Source organism: Oncorhynchus keta, chromosome 1 (assembly GCF_023373465.1).
Source record: "Oncorhynchus keta strain PuntledgeMale-10-30-2019 chromosome 1, Oket_V2, whole genome shotgun sequence".
Lineage (NCBI taxonomy): Eukaryota > Metazoa > Chordata > Actinopteri > Salmoniformes > Salmonidae > Oncorhynchus > Oncorhynchus keta.
The window spans coordinates 86,118,861-86,135,597 of record NC_068421.1 but is presented as its reverse complement, the minus strand read 5'-3'; the positions used below and the strand labels follow the sequence as shown (position 1 = coordinate 86,135,597).

General features: G+C 46.9%; 1 protein-coding gene and 1 long non-coding RNA gene across 10 annotated transcripts in view; both read left to right on the top strand.

Moving 5' to 3' along the window:
- mast2 (microtubule associated serine/threonine kinase 2) overlaps positions 1-16,737 on the top strand; it is a 333,467-nt gene that overhangs the window by 306,347 nt on the left and 10,383 nt on the right. For all 9 annotated transcript variants that reach the window (XM_052463462.1, XM_052463428.1, XM_052463449.1 and 6 more), the window contains 7 exons: positions 6,300-6,375; positions 6,577-6,786; positions 10,356-10,457; positions 12,335-12,636; positions 13,700-13,908; positions 15,563-15,701; positions 16,325-16,457. In XM_052463462.1, the coding sequence (XP_052319422.1) occupies positions 6,300-6,375; positions 6,577-6,786; positions 10,356-10,457; positions 12,335-12,636; positions 13,700-13,908; positions 15,563-15,701; positions 16,325-16,457 (1,171 nt within the window). The remainder of the gene's footprint in view (positions 1-6,299; positions 6,376-6,576; positions 6,787-10,355; positions 10,458-12,334; positions 12,637-13,699; positions 13,909-15,562; positions 15,702-16,324; positions 16,458-16,737) is intronic.
- On the top strand, positions 3,845-4,706 carry LOC127907610 (uncharacterized). The gene is made up of 3 exons (XR_008065147.1): positions 3,845-4,414; positions 4,447-4,606; positions 4,639-4,706. It is a non-coding gene; the product is annotated as an uncharacterized LOC127907610 (long non-coding RNA).

Below are 16,737 nucleotides of genomic sequence, written 5' to 3'. Positions count from 1 at the left end.
CTCACACTCAACGTCAACACAACATGATGATCGTGGACTTCAGGAAACAGCAGAGTGAGCACCCCCCTATCCACATCGATGGGACAGTAGTGGAGAGGGTTTTAAGTTCCTCGGCGTACACATCACAGACAAACTGAATTGGTCCACCCACACAGACAGCGTGGTGAAGAAGGTGCAGCAGCGCCTCTTCAACCTCAGGAGGCTGAAGAAATTTGTCTTGTCACCAAAAGCACTCACAAACTTTTACAGATGCACAATCAAAAGCATCCTGTCGGGCTGTATCACCGCCTGGTACGGCAACTGCTCCACTTACATTGAGTGGCTGCTGCTAACATACTGACTCCAGCCACTTTAATAATGGAAAAATGTATGTAAAAAATGTATCACTAGCCACTTTAAACAATGCCACTTAATATAATGTTTACATACCCTACATTACTCATCTCATATGTATATACTGTACCCTATATCATTTATTGCATCTTGCAAATCTTTATGTAGTACATGTATCACTAGCCAATTTAAACAATGCCACTTTTATGTTTACATACCCTACATTACTCATCTCATATGTATATACTGTACTCTATACCAACTACTACATATTACCTGTGCCGTTCTGTACCATCACTCATTCATATATCTTTATGCACATATTCTTTATCCCTTTACACTTGTGTTGTTGTGGAATTGTTAGGTTAGATTACTCGTTGGTTATTACTGCATTGTCGGAACTAGAAGCACAAGCATTTCGCTACACTCGCATTACCATCTGCTAACCATGTGTATGTGACAAATAACATTTGATTTGATTAATAAAAGTAGAGAGACAGACAGACATCTAATTAGTGTGTTGTGCTTGCTCTCGTGTTTGTGTGAGAAGCAAAGAGCCTCCTAATGCATTAGAATATATTCTGAGAAGCTTACCTTCTGGCAAGAGTCTTAAGAGTCTACTTTGACCCACAATTGTGTGTGTGTGTGTGTGTGTGTGTGTGTGTGTGTGTGTGTGTGTGTGTGTGTGTGTGTGTGTGTGTGTGTGTGTGTGTGCGTGCGTGCGTGCGTGCGTGCGTGCGTGCGTGCGTGCGTGCGTGCGTGCGTGCGTGCGTGCGTGCGTGCGTGCGTGCGTGCGTGCGTGCGTGCGTGCGTGCGTGCGTTGGCACGATGAAAACCACCTCTATGAAGTTGACCTCATATGTCACATTCAGTGTGTTCTCATTCAATTAGACTGGTTAATATGTTATAGACTGGTTAATATGTTATAGACTGGTTAATATGTTATGGACTGGTTAATATGTTATAGACCGGTTAATATGTTATAGACTGGTTAATATGTTATAGACTGGTTAATATGTTATGGACTGGTTAATATGTTATAGACCGGTTAATATGTTATAGACCGGTTAATATGTTATAGACTGGTTAATATGTTATAGACCGGTTAATATGTTATAGACTGGTTAATATGTTATAGACCGGTTAATATGTTATAGACTGGTTATAGACTGGTAAATATGTTATAGACTGGTTAATATGTTATAGACTGGTTAATATGTTATAGACTGGTTAATATGTTATGGACTGGTTAATATGTTATAGACTGGTTAATATGTTATAGACTGGTTAATATGTTATAGACTGGTTTATATGTTATAGACTGGTTAATATGTTATGGACTGGTTAATATGTTATAGACTGGTTAATATGTTATAGACCGGTTAATATGTTATAGACTGGTTATAGACTGGTAAATATGTTATAGACTGGTTAATATGTTATAGACTGGTTAATATGTTATAGACTGGTTAATATGTTATAGACTGGTTAATATGTTTTAGACTGGTTAATATGTTTTAGACTGGTTAATATGTTGTCGACTGGTTAATATGTTATAGACTGGTTAATATGTTATAGACTGGTTAATATGTTATAGACTGGTTAATATGTTGTAGACGGGTTAATATGTTATAGACTGGTTATAGACTGGTTAATATGTTATAGACTGGTTAATATGTTATAGACTGGTTAATATGTTATAGACTGGTTAATATCTTATAGACTGGTTACTATGTTGTAGACTGGTTAATATGTTGTAGACGGGTTAATATGTTGTCGAAGGGGTTAATATGTTATAGACTGGTTAATATGTTACACTGGTTAATATGTTGTAGACTGGTTAATATGTTGTAGACTGGTTAATATGTTATAGACTGGTTAATATGTTACACTGGTTAATATGTTATAGACTGGTTAATATGTTGTAGACTGGTTAATATGTTATAGACTGGTTAATATGTTATAGACTGGTTAATATGTTATAGACTGGTTAATATGTTGTAGACTGGTTAATATGTTATAGACTGGTTAATATGTTATAGACTGGTTAATATGTTGTAGACTGGTTAATATGTTGTAGACTGGTTAATATGTTGTAGACTGGTTAATATGTTGTAGACTGGTTAATATGTTGTAGACTGGTTAATATGTTATAGACGGGTTAATATGTTATAGACGGGTTAATATGTTGTAGACTGGTTAATATGTTATAGACTGGTTAATATGTTATAGACTGGTTAATATGTTATGGACTGGTTAATATGTTATAGACTGGTTAATATGTTATAGACTGGTTAATATGTTATAGACTGGTTAATATGTTATGGACTGGTTAATATGTTATAGACCGGTTAATATGTTATAGACTGGTTATAGACTGGTAAATATGTTATAGACTGGTTAATATGTTATAGACTGGTTAATATGTTGTAGACTGGTTAATATGTTGTCGACTGGTTATAGACTGGTTAATATGTTATAGACTGGTTAATATGTTATAGACTGGTTATAGACTGGTTAATATGTTATAGACTGGTTAATATGTTATACACTGGTTAATATGTTGTAGACTGGTTAATATGTTGTAGACTGGTTAATATGTTGTAGACTGGTTAATATGTTGTAGACTGGTTAATATGTTATAGACTGGTTAATATGTTGTAGACTGGTTAATATGTTGTAGACTGGTTAATATGTTATAGACTGGTTATAGACTGGTTAATATGTTATAGACTGGTTAATATGTTATAGACTGGTTAATATGTTGTAGACTGGTTAATATGTTGTAGACTGGTTAATATGTTATAGACTGGTTAATATGTTATAGACTGGTTAATATGTTATAGACTGGTTAATATGTTGTAGACTGGTTAATATGTTGTAGACTGGTTAATATGTTGTAGACTGGTTAATATGTTGTAGACTGGTTAATATGTTGTAGACTGGTTAATATGTTGTAGACTGGTTAATATGTTGTAGACTGGTTAATATGTTGTAGACTGGTTAATATGTTATAGACTGGTTAATATGTTGTAGACTGGTTAATATGTTGTAGACTGGTTAATAGGACAAGCAAGCTGTCGATGGATGACTATAGGCATTACCTCATCCCGCTGGTCACATGACCAGAAGAGACATGGATGACTCACACATACGGTCACATCTGTGGCCCCTAGCATTCCCTCACCGCTTCCATTACACCACTTTACAACACAGCTGCTCAGATTAGAGTCTCTCTCTCACACACCGTGTCTGAGAAGGGAGTCGCCTCATTGCTTCAGACAGATCCTCAGCTTATTCTCTGTGGAGGTGGTTGGTGTGAGAGACAGAAAGGTCAGGGTTGTTCCCACTGTCTTCATGTCTTCCTGCTGGGAGAGGGGGCGAGGGATAGAGACTGGGGGGCTAGAGAGTGAGGGGGGAGACAGAGAGCGTAATGTTGACTGTTCATTTTCATTGTTTATTTCATTTTTGTTAATTATCTTATGTTCCCCATGCCAATAAAGCCCTTGAATTGAATAGAGACAGAGGGAGTGAAAGAGAGGTGGAGTAGAGAGACTGATGCATAGTAAAGGCTGATGCTACATACTGAAGGAGCCATCACTGCTCCATCTTCCTCCCCAGAGAACTGCCTTTTCCAGCCATAGTTACTCACTACTATGAAGTCCAGGCAGGCAGACAGACATGGTCCTCAGACTGACTCCCAGACACAGTCAGGAACATAACGGCCAAATCCCCTGCCTGGTCTCAAAAGCCATCAGCTCTGGGACTTTGTGTGTGCCTGGGACCATGTGTGTGTGCAGCCCTAGCATGTGTGTGCGCAGCCCTAGCATGGTAATTTCCTGCCATCCTCCCAGAGTCACACATTGTAAAAGATTACTTCCCAAGCAAAGTGAAATTGTTTTGACTCCTGGACTTTAGAAGGTCCTAGCTCAGCTTCCCATGTGCATTAGTAGGTCCTAGCTCAGCTTCCCATGTGCATTAGAAGGTCCTAGCTCAGCTTCCCATGTGCATTAGAAGGTCCTAGCTCAGCTTCCCATGTGCATTAGTAGGTCCTAGCTCAGCTTCCCATGTGCATTAGAAGGTCCTAGCTCAGCTTCCCATGTGCATTAGTAGGTCCTAGCTCAGCTTCCCATGTGCATTAGAAGGTCCTAGCTCAGCTTCCCATGTGCATTAGAAGGTCCTAGCTCAGCTTCCCATGTGCATTAGTAGGTCCTAGCTCAGCTTCCCATGTGCATTAGAAGGTCCTAGCTCAGCTTCCCATGTGCATTAGAAGGTCCTAGCTCAGCTTCCCTTGTGCATTAGAAGGTCCTAGCTCAGCTTCCCATGTGCATTAGAAGGTCCTAGCTCAGCTTCCCATGTGTATTAGAAGGTCCTAGCTCAGCTTCCCATGTGCATTAGTAGGTCCTAGCTCAGCTTCCCATGTGCATTAGTAGGTCCTAGCTCAGCTTCCCATGTGCATTAGTAGGTCCTAGCTCAGCTTCCCATGTGCATTAGAAGGCCCTAGCTCAGCTTCCCATGTGCATTAAAGGCCCTAGCTCAGCTTCCCATGTGCATTAGTAGGTCCTAGCTCAGCTTCCCATGTGCATTAGTAGGTCCTAGCTCAGCTTCCAATGTGCATTAGAAGGCCCTAGCTCAGCTTCCCATGTGCATTAGAAGGTCCTAGCTCAGCTTCCCTCTCTGGACTGGTGTAGATTACAGACCCCTACTCCCATGCAGTATGCTAGTCTCTGGACTGGTGTAGAATACAGACCCCTACTCCCATGCAGTATGCTAGTCTCTGGCCTGGTGGAGATTACAGACCCCTACTCCCATGCAGTAAGCTAGTCTCTGGACTGGTGTAGAATACAGACCCCTACTCCCATGCAGTATGCTAGTCTCTGGACTGGTGTAGAATACAGACCCCTACTCCCATGCAGTATGCTAGTCTCTGGCCTGGTGGAGATTACAGACCCCTACTCCCATGCAGTATGATATTCTCTGGACTGGTGTAGATTACAGACCCCTACTCCCATGCAGTATGCTAGTCTCTGGACTGGTGTAGAATACAGACCCCTACTCCCATGCAGTATGCTAGTCTCTGGACTGGTGTAGAATACAGACCCCTACTCCCATGCAGTATGCTAGTCTCTGGACTGGTGTAGAATACAGACCCCTACTCCCATGCAGTATGCTAGTCTCTGGACTGGTGTAGATTACAGACCCCTACTCCCATGCAGTATGCTAGTCTCTGGACTGGTGGAGATTACAGACCCCTACTCCCATGCAGTATGCTAGTCTCTGGACTGGTGTAGATTACAGACCCCTACTCCCATGCAGTATGATAGTCTCTGGACTGGTGTAGAATACAGACCGCTACTCCCATGCAGTATGCTAGTCTCTGGACTGGTGTAGATTACAGACCCCTACTCCCATGCAGTATGATAGTCTCTGGACTGGTTGAGATTACAGACCCCTACTCCCATGCAGTATGCTAATCTCTGGACTGGTGTAGATTATAGACCCCTACTCCCATGCAGTATGCTAGTCTCTCTGGACTGGTGTAGATTATAGACCCCTACTCCCATGCAGTATGCTAGTCTCTGGACTGGTGTATATTACAGACCCCTACTCCCATGCAGTATGCTAGTCTCTGGACTGGTGGAGATTACAGACCCCTACTCCCATGCAGTATGCTAGTCTCTGGACTGGTGTAAATTACAGACCCCTACTCTCATTCAGTATGCTAGTCTCTCTGAACTGTTGTAGACTACTGAGCTACAGTCTTTTAATATATCAAAATAACATATTCCATTTAGCAGATGCTTTTATCCAAAGCGACTTAAAGTCATGCGTGCATACATTTTAGATATGTGTGGTCCCGGGAATCAAACCCACTACCATGGCATTATGAGCACCATGCTCTACCAACTGAGCTACAGAGGACTGACCTCTTCTCCACTCATCTCTGTGTGTCTGTGTGCTTTCAGCCCTGGTCGCTCACCCATCTCTTTTGACCATGAGGTCGTCATGATGAACCATGTGTACAAGGAGCGCTTTCCCAAGGTACCGACCGACCAGGACAAACTCTTTTTTCATTTGTTTATTATGACTTATTTGACATAAATACATTCAGAAATGAAATACCTGTAATTAAAATACTAACCATTTTATGACAGTCCTTCAAATGGCTTTTCCATTGTAATAAAGCTTGCTGTGTGGTAGAGGCTGTATGTGTGACTCACCTCAACCCCCCTCCTCCTGCAGGCCACGGCTCAAATGGAGGACCGTCTGGCTGACTTCCTGTCGTCCTCGGCCCCTGACAAGGTGATGCCCCTGGCCGACGGGGTCCTCAGCTTCATCCACCACCAGGTCATAGAGCTGTCCAGAGACTGCCTGGTTAAAAGCCGAGAGGGCTGCATCACGTCACGCTACTTTTACGAACTGCAGGAGAACCTGGAGAAACTACTGCAAGATGTAAGTAGAGTGTGTTGTTTCTCTTTGGGGGCTTCTAGCGCTATTTCCTGACTTTCACCAACATCCATTAGAATAATCCATGAAGTGAATATATCGTCCAACTCGTGTTAATTTAGATATCTGAGACAGAAATCATGTGAGTCATGTTTGTTCACCCGTCACATATAGTTTCAATAAGGTGCTCACTGATCATCATTAAGTCTGTCAGGAAGCCACTTTGACCCGTTTAGTCCATCAGAAACACCCTCCCTCTCTCTCTCCATCCCTCCCTCTCTCTCTCTCCATCCATCCCTCCCTCTCTCTCTCTCTCCATCCATCCCTCTCTCTCTCTCTCTCTCCCTCTCTCTCTCTCTCTCTCTCTCCATCCCTCCCTCTCTCTCTCCATCCCTCCCTCTCTCTCTCTCTCCATCCCTCCCTCTCTCTCTCTCCATCCCTCCCTCTCTCTCTCTCCATCCCTCCCGCTCTCTCTCTCCATCCCTCCCGCTCTCTCTCTCCATCCCTCCCTCTCTCTCTCTCTCCATCCCTCCCTCTCTCTCTCTCCATCCCTCCCTCTCTCTCTCTCCATCCCTCCCTCCTCTCTCTCTCTCTCTCCATCCCTCCCTCTCTCTCCATCCCTCCCTCTCTCTCTCTCCATCCCTCCCTCTCTCTCTCTCCATCCCTCCCGCTCTCTCTCTCCATCCCTCCCGCTCTCTCTCTCCATCCCTCCCTCTCTCTCTCTCCATCCCTCCCTCTCTCTCTCTCCATCCATCCCTCCCTCTCTCTTTCTGTTCATATGAGGCACAGCCCCCACACCTGCCTCCAATATGTTAGTCACAAGATGGGTTGGTGATGTCTGTGTTAGGGTTTCAGGGACATTCCATGGTGTGTGATGTCATTGATATCTCCATTAGCTCTGTTACAGAGCTGGGGGGCTCGCAGTGGCCTCGTACTGCCCACCCCAGTCGCAGGTGGGGTGTGTGTCTCCCTCTCCTCTCCCTGATTCTAATTTCACACCCCAGCAGTCAGCGAGGGTGACAGATGACTCTCCCAGACACCCAGGAGGAGGGGTGCACTGAGAGTGAGAGAGCGAGACGGGGGGGACGAAGGGAAGGATGAAGCCATAGAAGGAGGGGTCTGCAGGGAGTTTTCCAGTCTTGGATTGGCTGTTTAAACCGTCCCGCGTTAGGGCTCATGCCTGTTGAAATGTGGTTAGTGTGTGAGAGCGCAGTAGACAGAGTATTAACCCCACGACAACCACACTCTGGCCACATCTGGAGAACAGAACAGAGAAAAAATGTTGTAGCAGAACAAGAGAGAACAGAAAGAATGTTGTAGCAGAACAAGAGAGAACAGAGAGAACGTTGTAGCAGAACAAGAGAGAACAGAGAGAATGTTGTAGCAGAACAAGAGAGAACAGAGAGAAGGAGTGCGAGGATGACATCACCTCCAGGGCACTAATTGGGCGACAGGGTTGGGGAGCCGAGCGGAGCGCGGCAGGTGGCGGTGATATAAACGTGCCGTGGAGAAGATGAGGCGGTGAACAGGTACCCGGAGAGGAGCGTTTCCTGTTGTTTCATTCTCTGGACAATGTCTGGCATGTCATGGCAGAGGAGGCTAGAGGAAGAGGAGGTGCTGCTACATGTTCTGGAACAGAGGAGGCTAGAGGAAGAGGAGGTGCTGCAACATGTTCTGGAACAGAGGAGGCTAGAGGAAGAGGAGGTGCTGCAACATGTTCTGGAACAGAGGAGCTGGAGGAGAGAGTGGAGCACACTCACATGGGATCACAACTCTTTTCCAGTTGAGTCTCGGGTCTTGTCTCCTGTTTCTTTGCAGTTGGGGGGGGTGATGTTTGGATTGAGGTCAGGGTGCTGGTCTTTGCTGGATCATCGTGGTTTGTTACAGGTATATCTGTGAGGGACAGGTATGGGATTGTGAGAGTTTATGTTTATTAAGTAACCAACGGTTATGTTTACGTTAACTTTTTTGGCTTGAAAAGGAGCACATACCTGTGGAAGTATTGTGTCTGGTACACAACTTACTATGATGATTCAGTGTATGATATTTGACACCGTACATCAACGCTCTCTCTCTTGCAGTCAGTGAGTCTGTGTTGTCAGCCAGTGGTGGCCATCAGTGCTCTTCTTCATTGTCTTTTCCCTCTCTGTCGGTCTGTCCTGTCAGAGCTCCAGGCCAATACTGTAACCCTCCTCTAGCCATCCGTTCCACCCCACATAGGGACAACATTAAAAACCTCACAGGAGACCACCTCATCCACCTTAACCTCTACCCCAGGCCTCAGTGACCTGTCACCATAGCAACCCCCACCTCTGGCCCCGTGGAGGACCCAAGGGTAACCTCAGCTCAGCACTGTCCATCGGTGTCATAGGTAGTCCTGTGGCAGGCTGTCCATCGCTCACAGTTACAGCATCTCATAGGCAGTTTAGAAGACACACAAATACAGAGACACTGTTCTCACACACACACACACACACACACACACACACACACACACACACACACACACACACACACACACACACACACACACACACACAACCTCTCTCACACACACAACCTCTCTCACACACACGTAGACTGTCTCTCACACGCGCAGACTCTCTCACACGCACTTAGACTGTTTCTCACACACACATCACACACACACACAGTGTGGTTAATTAGCGGCTGTAAACATGAATGACAGTCCCGCTGCTGCCCCATTATTCACCGATCACTCGTCTATACTGGTAGGAGATCAGGCTCTCCCTCCATTCCTCCCTCCACCTCCAGCACTTTGCCGCTTTCATTACCTTCATCAATTATTCAGGGGTAGAAAGGAGCCCCTGGGGCCTCTGCTGCCTGCCTGGTCTGCCTGTCTAGCTACCTGCCGAAAAAAAGTGGCCCCAAAAAGTAATTGGTAATGGTAATTGGGCCATGATTAGGCCTACTACAGGTTTAGATAGCTGGTCGCTAGACTAACTTTTCCAATCTAAAACATGTTAGCTGGCGTGGCTAATTGACTGGCATAACAAGAGAGAAGCTGTTAATGCACAACCACATGTAGAGATTGCACCTTGTGTATTCTACTGTAGCTCAACAGTAAGTTGAGACTGAGGGGTGGGGGCCGTCAGTTGCCCATGCCTGATGTAAACTATCAAATCAAACTTTATTTGTCACATGCGCCGAATACAACAAGTGTAAACCTTACCGTGCAATGCACTGTTGATTAAATCCTTAACCACCGTACAGTTCAAGAAAGAGTTAAGAAAATATTGACCAAATAAACTCAAGTAAAAAATAATGCAAAGTAACACAATAAAATAACAATAACGAGGCTATATACAGGGGGTACCAGTACCGAGTCAGTGTGTGGGGGTACAGGTTAGTCCAGGTAAACTGTACATGGAGGCAGGGGTGAAGTGACTATGCATAGATAATAAACAGCGAGTAGCAGCAGTGTAAAAAAACAAACAATATTTATTGGTCTACACACTATCTTCTCTATCTTCTACCCCCTCCAGGTAGTACTGATGGTTCATACCACCGGTGTGCTCGTCTTACTCTGCTGTCCTCTCTGGGTTCATGTCTAGGCTCACGAGCGCTCGGAGAGTGTGGAGGTTACCTTCGTCACCCAGCTGGTTAGGAAGCTGATGATGGTCATCGCTCGTCCTGCACGCCTGTTAGAATGTCTGGTAAGAGGAACATGACGGGGGATAATCAGAGATGTTTACCAACAATGTTTCCTTCAAATGAATGAAAATCTTCATCCTAAGTGCTGAGGAAGATAAATGATGAGTGTCTATCAGGGTTTACCGCTGTGAATAATGACTCGTTTTCAAATCCTTTTCTTATTTTTTTCATAAATTGTTTCCGGTTTGCAAGCCAGTCATTTTCCTCTCATAGTTAATAAGCCACCTAGTCACTCAGCAAGGGAAATTAAAGAGATGTACTCCTTATTGTGTGGTAACTCAAGCATGACACTGTATTTACTGTCTTCAGAGACAGATGCAGCTCACATGAAACAGCCTACAACACATGTTTATGTATCACCCATAAGGGCTTCCATCCATCCAGTCTCCCAGCACCTTCTCTCCAACAGCCCCAGCACGCTGCTGCTCTCTGCCCAGCCGGGGAGAGGGGAGTGGGGCTAGAGACGGTGCTTCATCATCCCCCCTCCTCCTTCATGGCTAAGCAGCTGGAACCTTCCCTCCACCTCATCCCTCTCTCTGGAGATGGGAGGGAGGGAATGAGAGAGAGGGAAGGAGGGAATGAGAGAGAGGGAGGGAGGGAATGAGAGAGAGGGAGGGAGGGAGGGAGGCTGCCCCAGTGCTCACGTCTGTGTTTTTGACTAATCACATGTAGCCAATGATATGACAACACACAAGATGGGTTTTTACAAATGGATGCACACACAGCTTGAAGAGAGGTGGTGGGGTGGTAAGGGGTAGACAGGGGTGGAAGGAGGGTAGACTGGGTGGAAGGAGGGTAGACTTGGGTGAAGGATGGTAGACGGCGTGGAAGGAGGGTAGACTGGGGTGAAGGAGGGTAGACGGGGTGGTGGAGGGTAGACTGGGGTGGTGGAGGGGGCTAGACTGGGGTGGTAAGGGGGTAGACTGGGGTGGAAGGAGGGTAGACTGGGTGGAAGGAGGGTAGACTGGGGTGAAGGAGGGTAGACGGGGTGGTGGAGGGTAGACTGGGGTGGTGGAGGGGGCTAGACTGGGGTGGTAAGGGGGTAGACTGGGGTGGTGGAGGGTAGACGGTGGAGATGGGTAGACTGGGGTGGTGGAGGGGGCTAGAGTGGGGTGGTAAGGGGGTAGACTGGGGTGGTGGAGGGTAGACAGTGGAGGAGGGTAGACTGGGGTGGTGGAGGGGGCTAGACTGGGGTGGTAAGGGGGTAGACTGGGGTGGTGGAGGGTAGACGGTGGAGGAGGGTAGACTGGGGTGGTGGAGGGGGCTAGACTGGGGTGGTAAGGGGGTAGACTGGGGTGGTGGAGGGTAGACGGGGGAGGAGGGTAGACTGGGGTGGGGGAGGGTAAGACGGTGGAGGAGGGTAGACTGGGGTGGTGGAGGGTAAGACGGTGGAGGAGGGTAGACTGGGGTGGTGGAGGGTAGGTTGGCGTGGAAGGAGGGTAGACTTGGGTGGTGAGGAGTAGACTGGGGGAGTAGATTGGGATGGTGGGGGAAGACTGAAGTGGTTGTGGGGTGGTGGAGGGTAGACTGGGGTGGAAGGAGGGTAGACTGGGGAGGTGGGGGAGTAGATTGGGATGGTGGGGGGTAGACTGGGGGGTGGGCGGGTAGAGAGCCTCTATGTCTTTGTCAGAGGACAAGGAAACAAAGGATTGTTCACCGACTGTACAGTGTCCAATGTTGTGTATTATTTTGTAATCCATGACCTTTTTTGATGCGTTCAGGTTTCCCCTCAGGTTGAGCCACTACAAACACACACACATTCCAACCTCTAATGCATTGGCTGATTTTAACACACTCTTCTCTACCTCCCCCTTCCTTTTCTCTCCCTCACCCACATTTTACCCACTCCTCCCCTTCACTCTACCCCCCTGGTCTGCAGGAGTTTGACCCAGAGGAGTTCTACCATCTTTTGGAGGCCGCAGAGGGCCATGCCAAGGAGGGCCAGGGCATCAAGTCAGACATCCCCCGCTACATCATCAGCCAGCTGGGTCTCACCAGAGATCCTCTGGAGGAGATGGCCCAGCTGAGCAGCTACGACAGTGGGAACCCAGACACACCAGAGACAGACGACGCTGTGGATAGTCGAGGGGCCACCGTGCCTGTTGTAGCTCCCCCTAAAACCAAAGCCCCACGGGAGGAGGACTTTGAGAACATCAAGCTCATCAGCAACGGGGCCTATGGGTAAGACATAGCGAGAGAGAGAGAGAGAGAGCGCAACAGACAGAGAGACAGACTTGTACCGTTATCAGACCGACTCCATGGGATCGGTGTGTGTGTCCCCCCGCGGGACAGTTGAGCTAACGTAGGCTAATGTGATTAGCATGATGTTGTAAGTAACTACAACATTTCCCAAGACATAGACATATCTGATATGGGCAGAAAGCTTACATTCTTGTTAATCTAACTGCACTGTCCAATTTACAGTAGCTATTAGAGTGAACTAATAGCATGCTATTGTTTAAGGAGAGTGCACAATTATGAGCTTGAATGTATTAAACCAATTAGGCACATTTTGGCAGTCTTGATACAACATTTTGAACAGATATGCATTGGTTCATTTGATCAGTCTAAAACTTTGCACATACACTGCTGCCATCTAGTGGCCAAAATCTAAATTGTGCCTGGGCTGGAATAATACATTTTGGCCTTTCTCCTGCATTTCAAAGATGATGGTACAAAAGAACATGTGCTTTTTCTTTATATTTTACCATATCTAATGTGTTATATTCTCCTACATTAATTTCACATTTCCACAAACTTCAAAGTGTTTCCTTTTAAATGGTATCAATAATATTCATATCCTGAGCTACTGGCAGTTAAATTTGGGTCCTGAGCTACAGGCAGTTAAATTTGGGTCCTGAGCTACAGGCAGTTAGATTTGGGTCCTGAGCTACAGGCAGTTAGATTTGGGTCCTGAGCTACAGGCAGTTAAATTTGGGTCCTGAGCTACTGGCAGTTAAATTTGGGTCCTGAGCTACAGGCAGTTAGATTTGGGTCCTGAGCTACAGGCAGTTAGATTTGGGTCCTGAGCTACAGGCAGTAGTTTTGGGTCCTGAGCTACAGGCAGTTAGATTTGGGTCCCCATGAGACTGAAACATCCCCATGGTTTTGTTACCCCATGACAATGATGATAACGGCCACAAAATGTCTAACATTGTTGGCCGTCATTTGATTATTTCTCTCTCGCTCTCTCTCAACCCCCCTCTCCCCCCGGCCTTCCCCTTCCATCGATCTCTCTCTGCAGTGCTGTGTTTCTGGTGCGCCACAAGGAGACCCGTCAGCGTTTTGCCATGAAGAAGATCAACAAGCAGAACCTCATCCTGAGGAACCAGATCCAACAGGCCTTCGTAGAGAGAGACATCCTGACCTTCGCTGAGAACCCCTTCGTGGTCTCAATGTTCTGCTCCTTCGAGACACGCAGACACCTCTGTATGGTCATGGAGTATGTGGAGGGTAAGGGCTGATCATACACACACACAGCTCATTTACACACACACACACACACACACACACACACACACACACACACACACACACACACACACACACACACACACACACACACACACACACACACACACACGAACAACAGACACCTCTGTATGGTCATGGAGAATGTGGAGGGTAAGGGCTGATCATACACACACACAGCTCATTTACACACACACACACACACACACACACACACACACACACACACACACACACGAACAACAGACACCTCTGTATGGTCATGGAGTATGTATAAGGTGACTGCTATACACACGGTTCAGAAACATCACGGGTAGCCAACCTGCTCCTGGAGAGCTACTGGTTGTGCAGGCTTTTGCTCCAAACCAGTTGTAACACACCTGATCCAGCTAATCAAGGTCCTGATGAGCAGTTAATTAGTAGAATCGGAAAGGGGCATCCTTCTTAATTTCTTACTGTTATACGCACACTGACAGTTTCTTCCCACTCCATGTTTGTGGCTGGGGGTGTATACTGACTGTCTACCCTGACTAGGAAGTGAATGGGGGTGTATACTGACTGTCTACCCTGACTAGGAAGTGAATGGGGGTGTATACTGACTGTCTACCCTGACTAGGAAGTGAATGGGGGTGTATACTGACTGTCTACCCTGACTAGGAAGTGAATGGGGGTGTATACTGACTGTCTACCCTGACTAGGATGTGAATGGGGGTGTATACTGACTCTACCCTGACTAGGAAGTGAATGGGGGTGTATACTGACTCTACCCTGACTAGGAAGTGAATGGGGGTGTATACTGACTGTCTACCCTGACTAGGAAGTGAATGGGGGTGTATACTGACTGTCTACCCTGACTAGGAAGTGAATGGGCGTGTATACTGACTGTCTACCCTGACTAGGAAGTGAATGGGGGTGTATACTGACTCTACCCTGACTAGGAAGTGAATGGGGGTGTATACTGACTGTCTACCCTGACTGTCTACCCTGACTAGGATGTGAATGGGGGTGTATACTGACTGTCTACCCTGACTAGGAAGTGAATGGGGGTGTATACTGACTGTCTACCCTGTCTAGGATGTGAATGGGGGTGTATACTGACTGTCTACCCTGACTGTCTACCCTGACTAGGATGTGAATGGGGGTGTATACTGACTGTCTACCCTGTCTAGGATGTGAATGGGGGTGTATCCTGACTGTCTACCCTGACTAGGAAGTGAATGGGGGTGTATACTGACTGTCTACCCTGACCAGGATGTGAATGGGGGTGTATCCTGACGAGGATGTGAATGGGGGTGTATACTGACTGTCTCTACCCTGACTAGGAAGTGAATGGGGGTGTATCCTGACTGTCTCTACCCTGACTAGGATGTGAATGGGGGTGTATCCTGACGAGGATGTGAATGGGGATGTATACTGACTGTCTCTACCCTGACTAGGATGTGAATGGGGGTGTATCCTGACTGTCTCTACCCTGACTAGGATGTGAATGGGGGTGTATCCTGACGAGGATGTGAATGGGGGTGTATACTGACTGTCTCTACCCTGACTAGGAAGTGAATGGGGGTGTATCCTGACTGTCTCTACCCTGACTAGGAAGTGAATGGGGGTGTATGCTGACTGTCTCTACCCTGACTAGGTGGTGACTGTGCCACCCTGCTGAAGAACATCGGGGCGCTGCCCGTGGACATGGCACGCATGTACTTTGCTGAGACTGTACTGGCACTGGAGTACCTCCACAACTATGGCATCGTACACAGGGACCTGAAACCTGACAAGTAAGACACACACACTGTCCTCTAGTCTAGAAGCTTTAACTGTGGCCTCCCGAGTGGCACAGCGGTCTGAGATACTGCATCGCTGTGCCTGAGGCGTCACTACAGACCCGGGTATCATCCCGGGCTGTGTCACAGCCGGCCGCGACCGGGAGACCCATGAGGTGGCGCACAATTCGCTGGAAGGTTTGGCCGGCCGGGATGTCCTTGCTCTGTCGCACTCTCGCGACTCCTGTGGCTGGCCGGGCGCAGTGCACGCTGACATTGTCGCCAGTTGTTCGGTGTTTCCTCCGACACATTGGTGCGGCTGGCTTTCGGGTTAAGCGAGCAGTGTGTCAAGAAGCAGTGCGGCTTGGCAGGGTCGTGTTTCAGAGGACGCATGGCTCTCGACCTTCGCCTCTCCCGAGTCCGTACGGGAGTTGCAGCGATGGGACAACACTGTAACTACCAATTGAATATCGCGAAATTGGGGAGAAAAATAAAAACATTTATTAAGAAAGATTTACCTGTTAAACGACTTTTCATTTATCATTAATACTTCTCATGGGCTTTAATAATTCACAACCTATATGCTTTATTCACTATCTCATGATTCTAACATCATATCTCTCTCCCTCTTCCTGTAGTCTTCTGATCACGTCGATGGGCCACATCAAGCTGACAGACTTTGGGCTGTCGAAGATCGGTCTGATGAGCCTCACCACCAACCTGTATGAAGGACACATAGAGAAAGATACCAGGGAGTTCCTGGATAAACAGGTACAGAGAGAGAGAGACACCTCTGGCCAGGTGCAGACTGGGACCAAAAATTGGATAAGGCATTTCCAACACACCGGCCCATTTTATTTCCTGGAGACCCCCACACTGGGCCATTTTATTTCCTAGAGGCCCCCACACTGGGCCATTTTATTTCCTAGAGGCCCCCACACTGGGCCATTTTATTTCCTAGAGGCCCCCACACTGGGCCATTTTATTTCCTAGAGGCCCCCACACTGGCCCATTTTATTTCCTGGAGACCCCACACTGGCCCATTTTATTT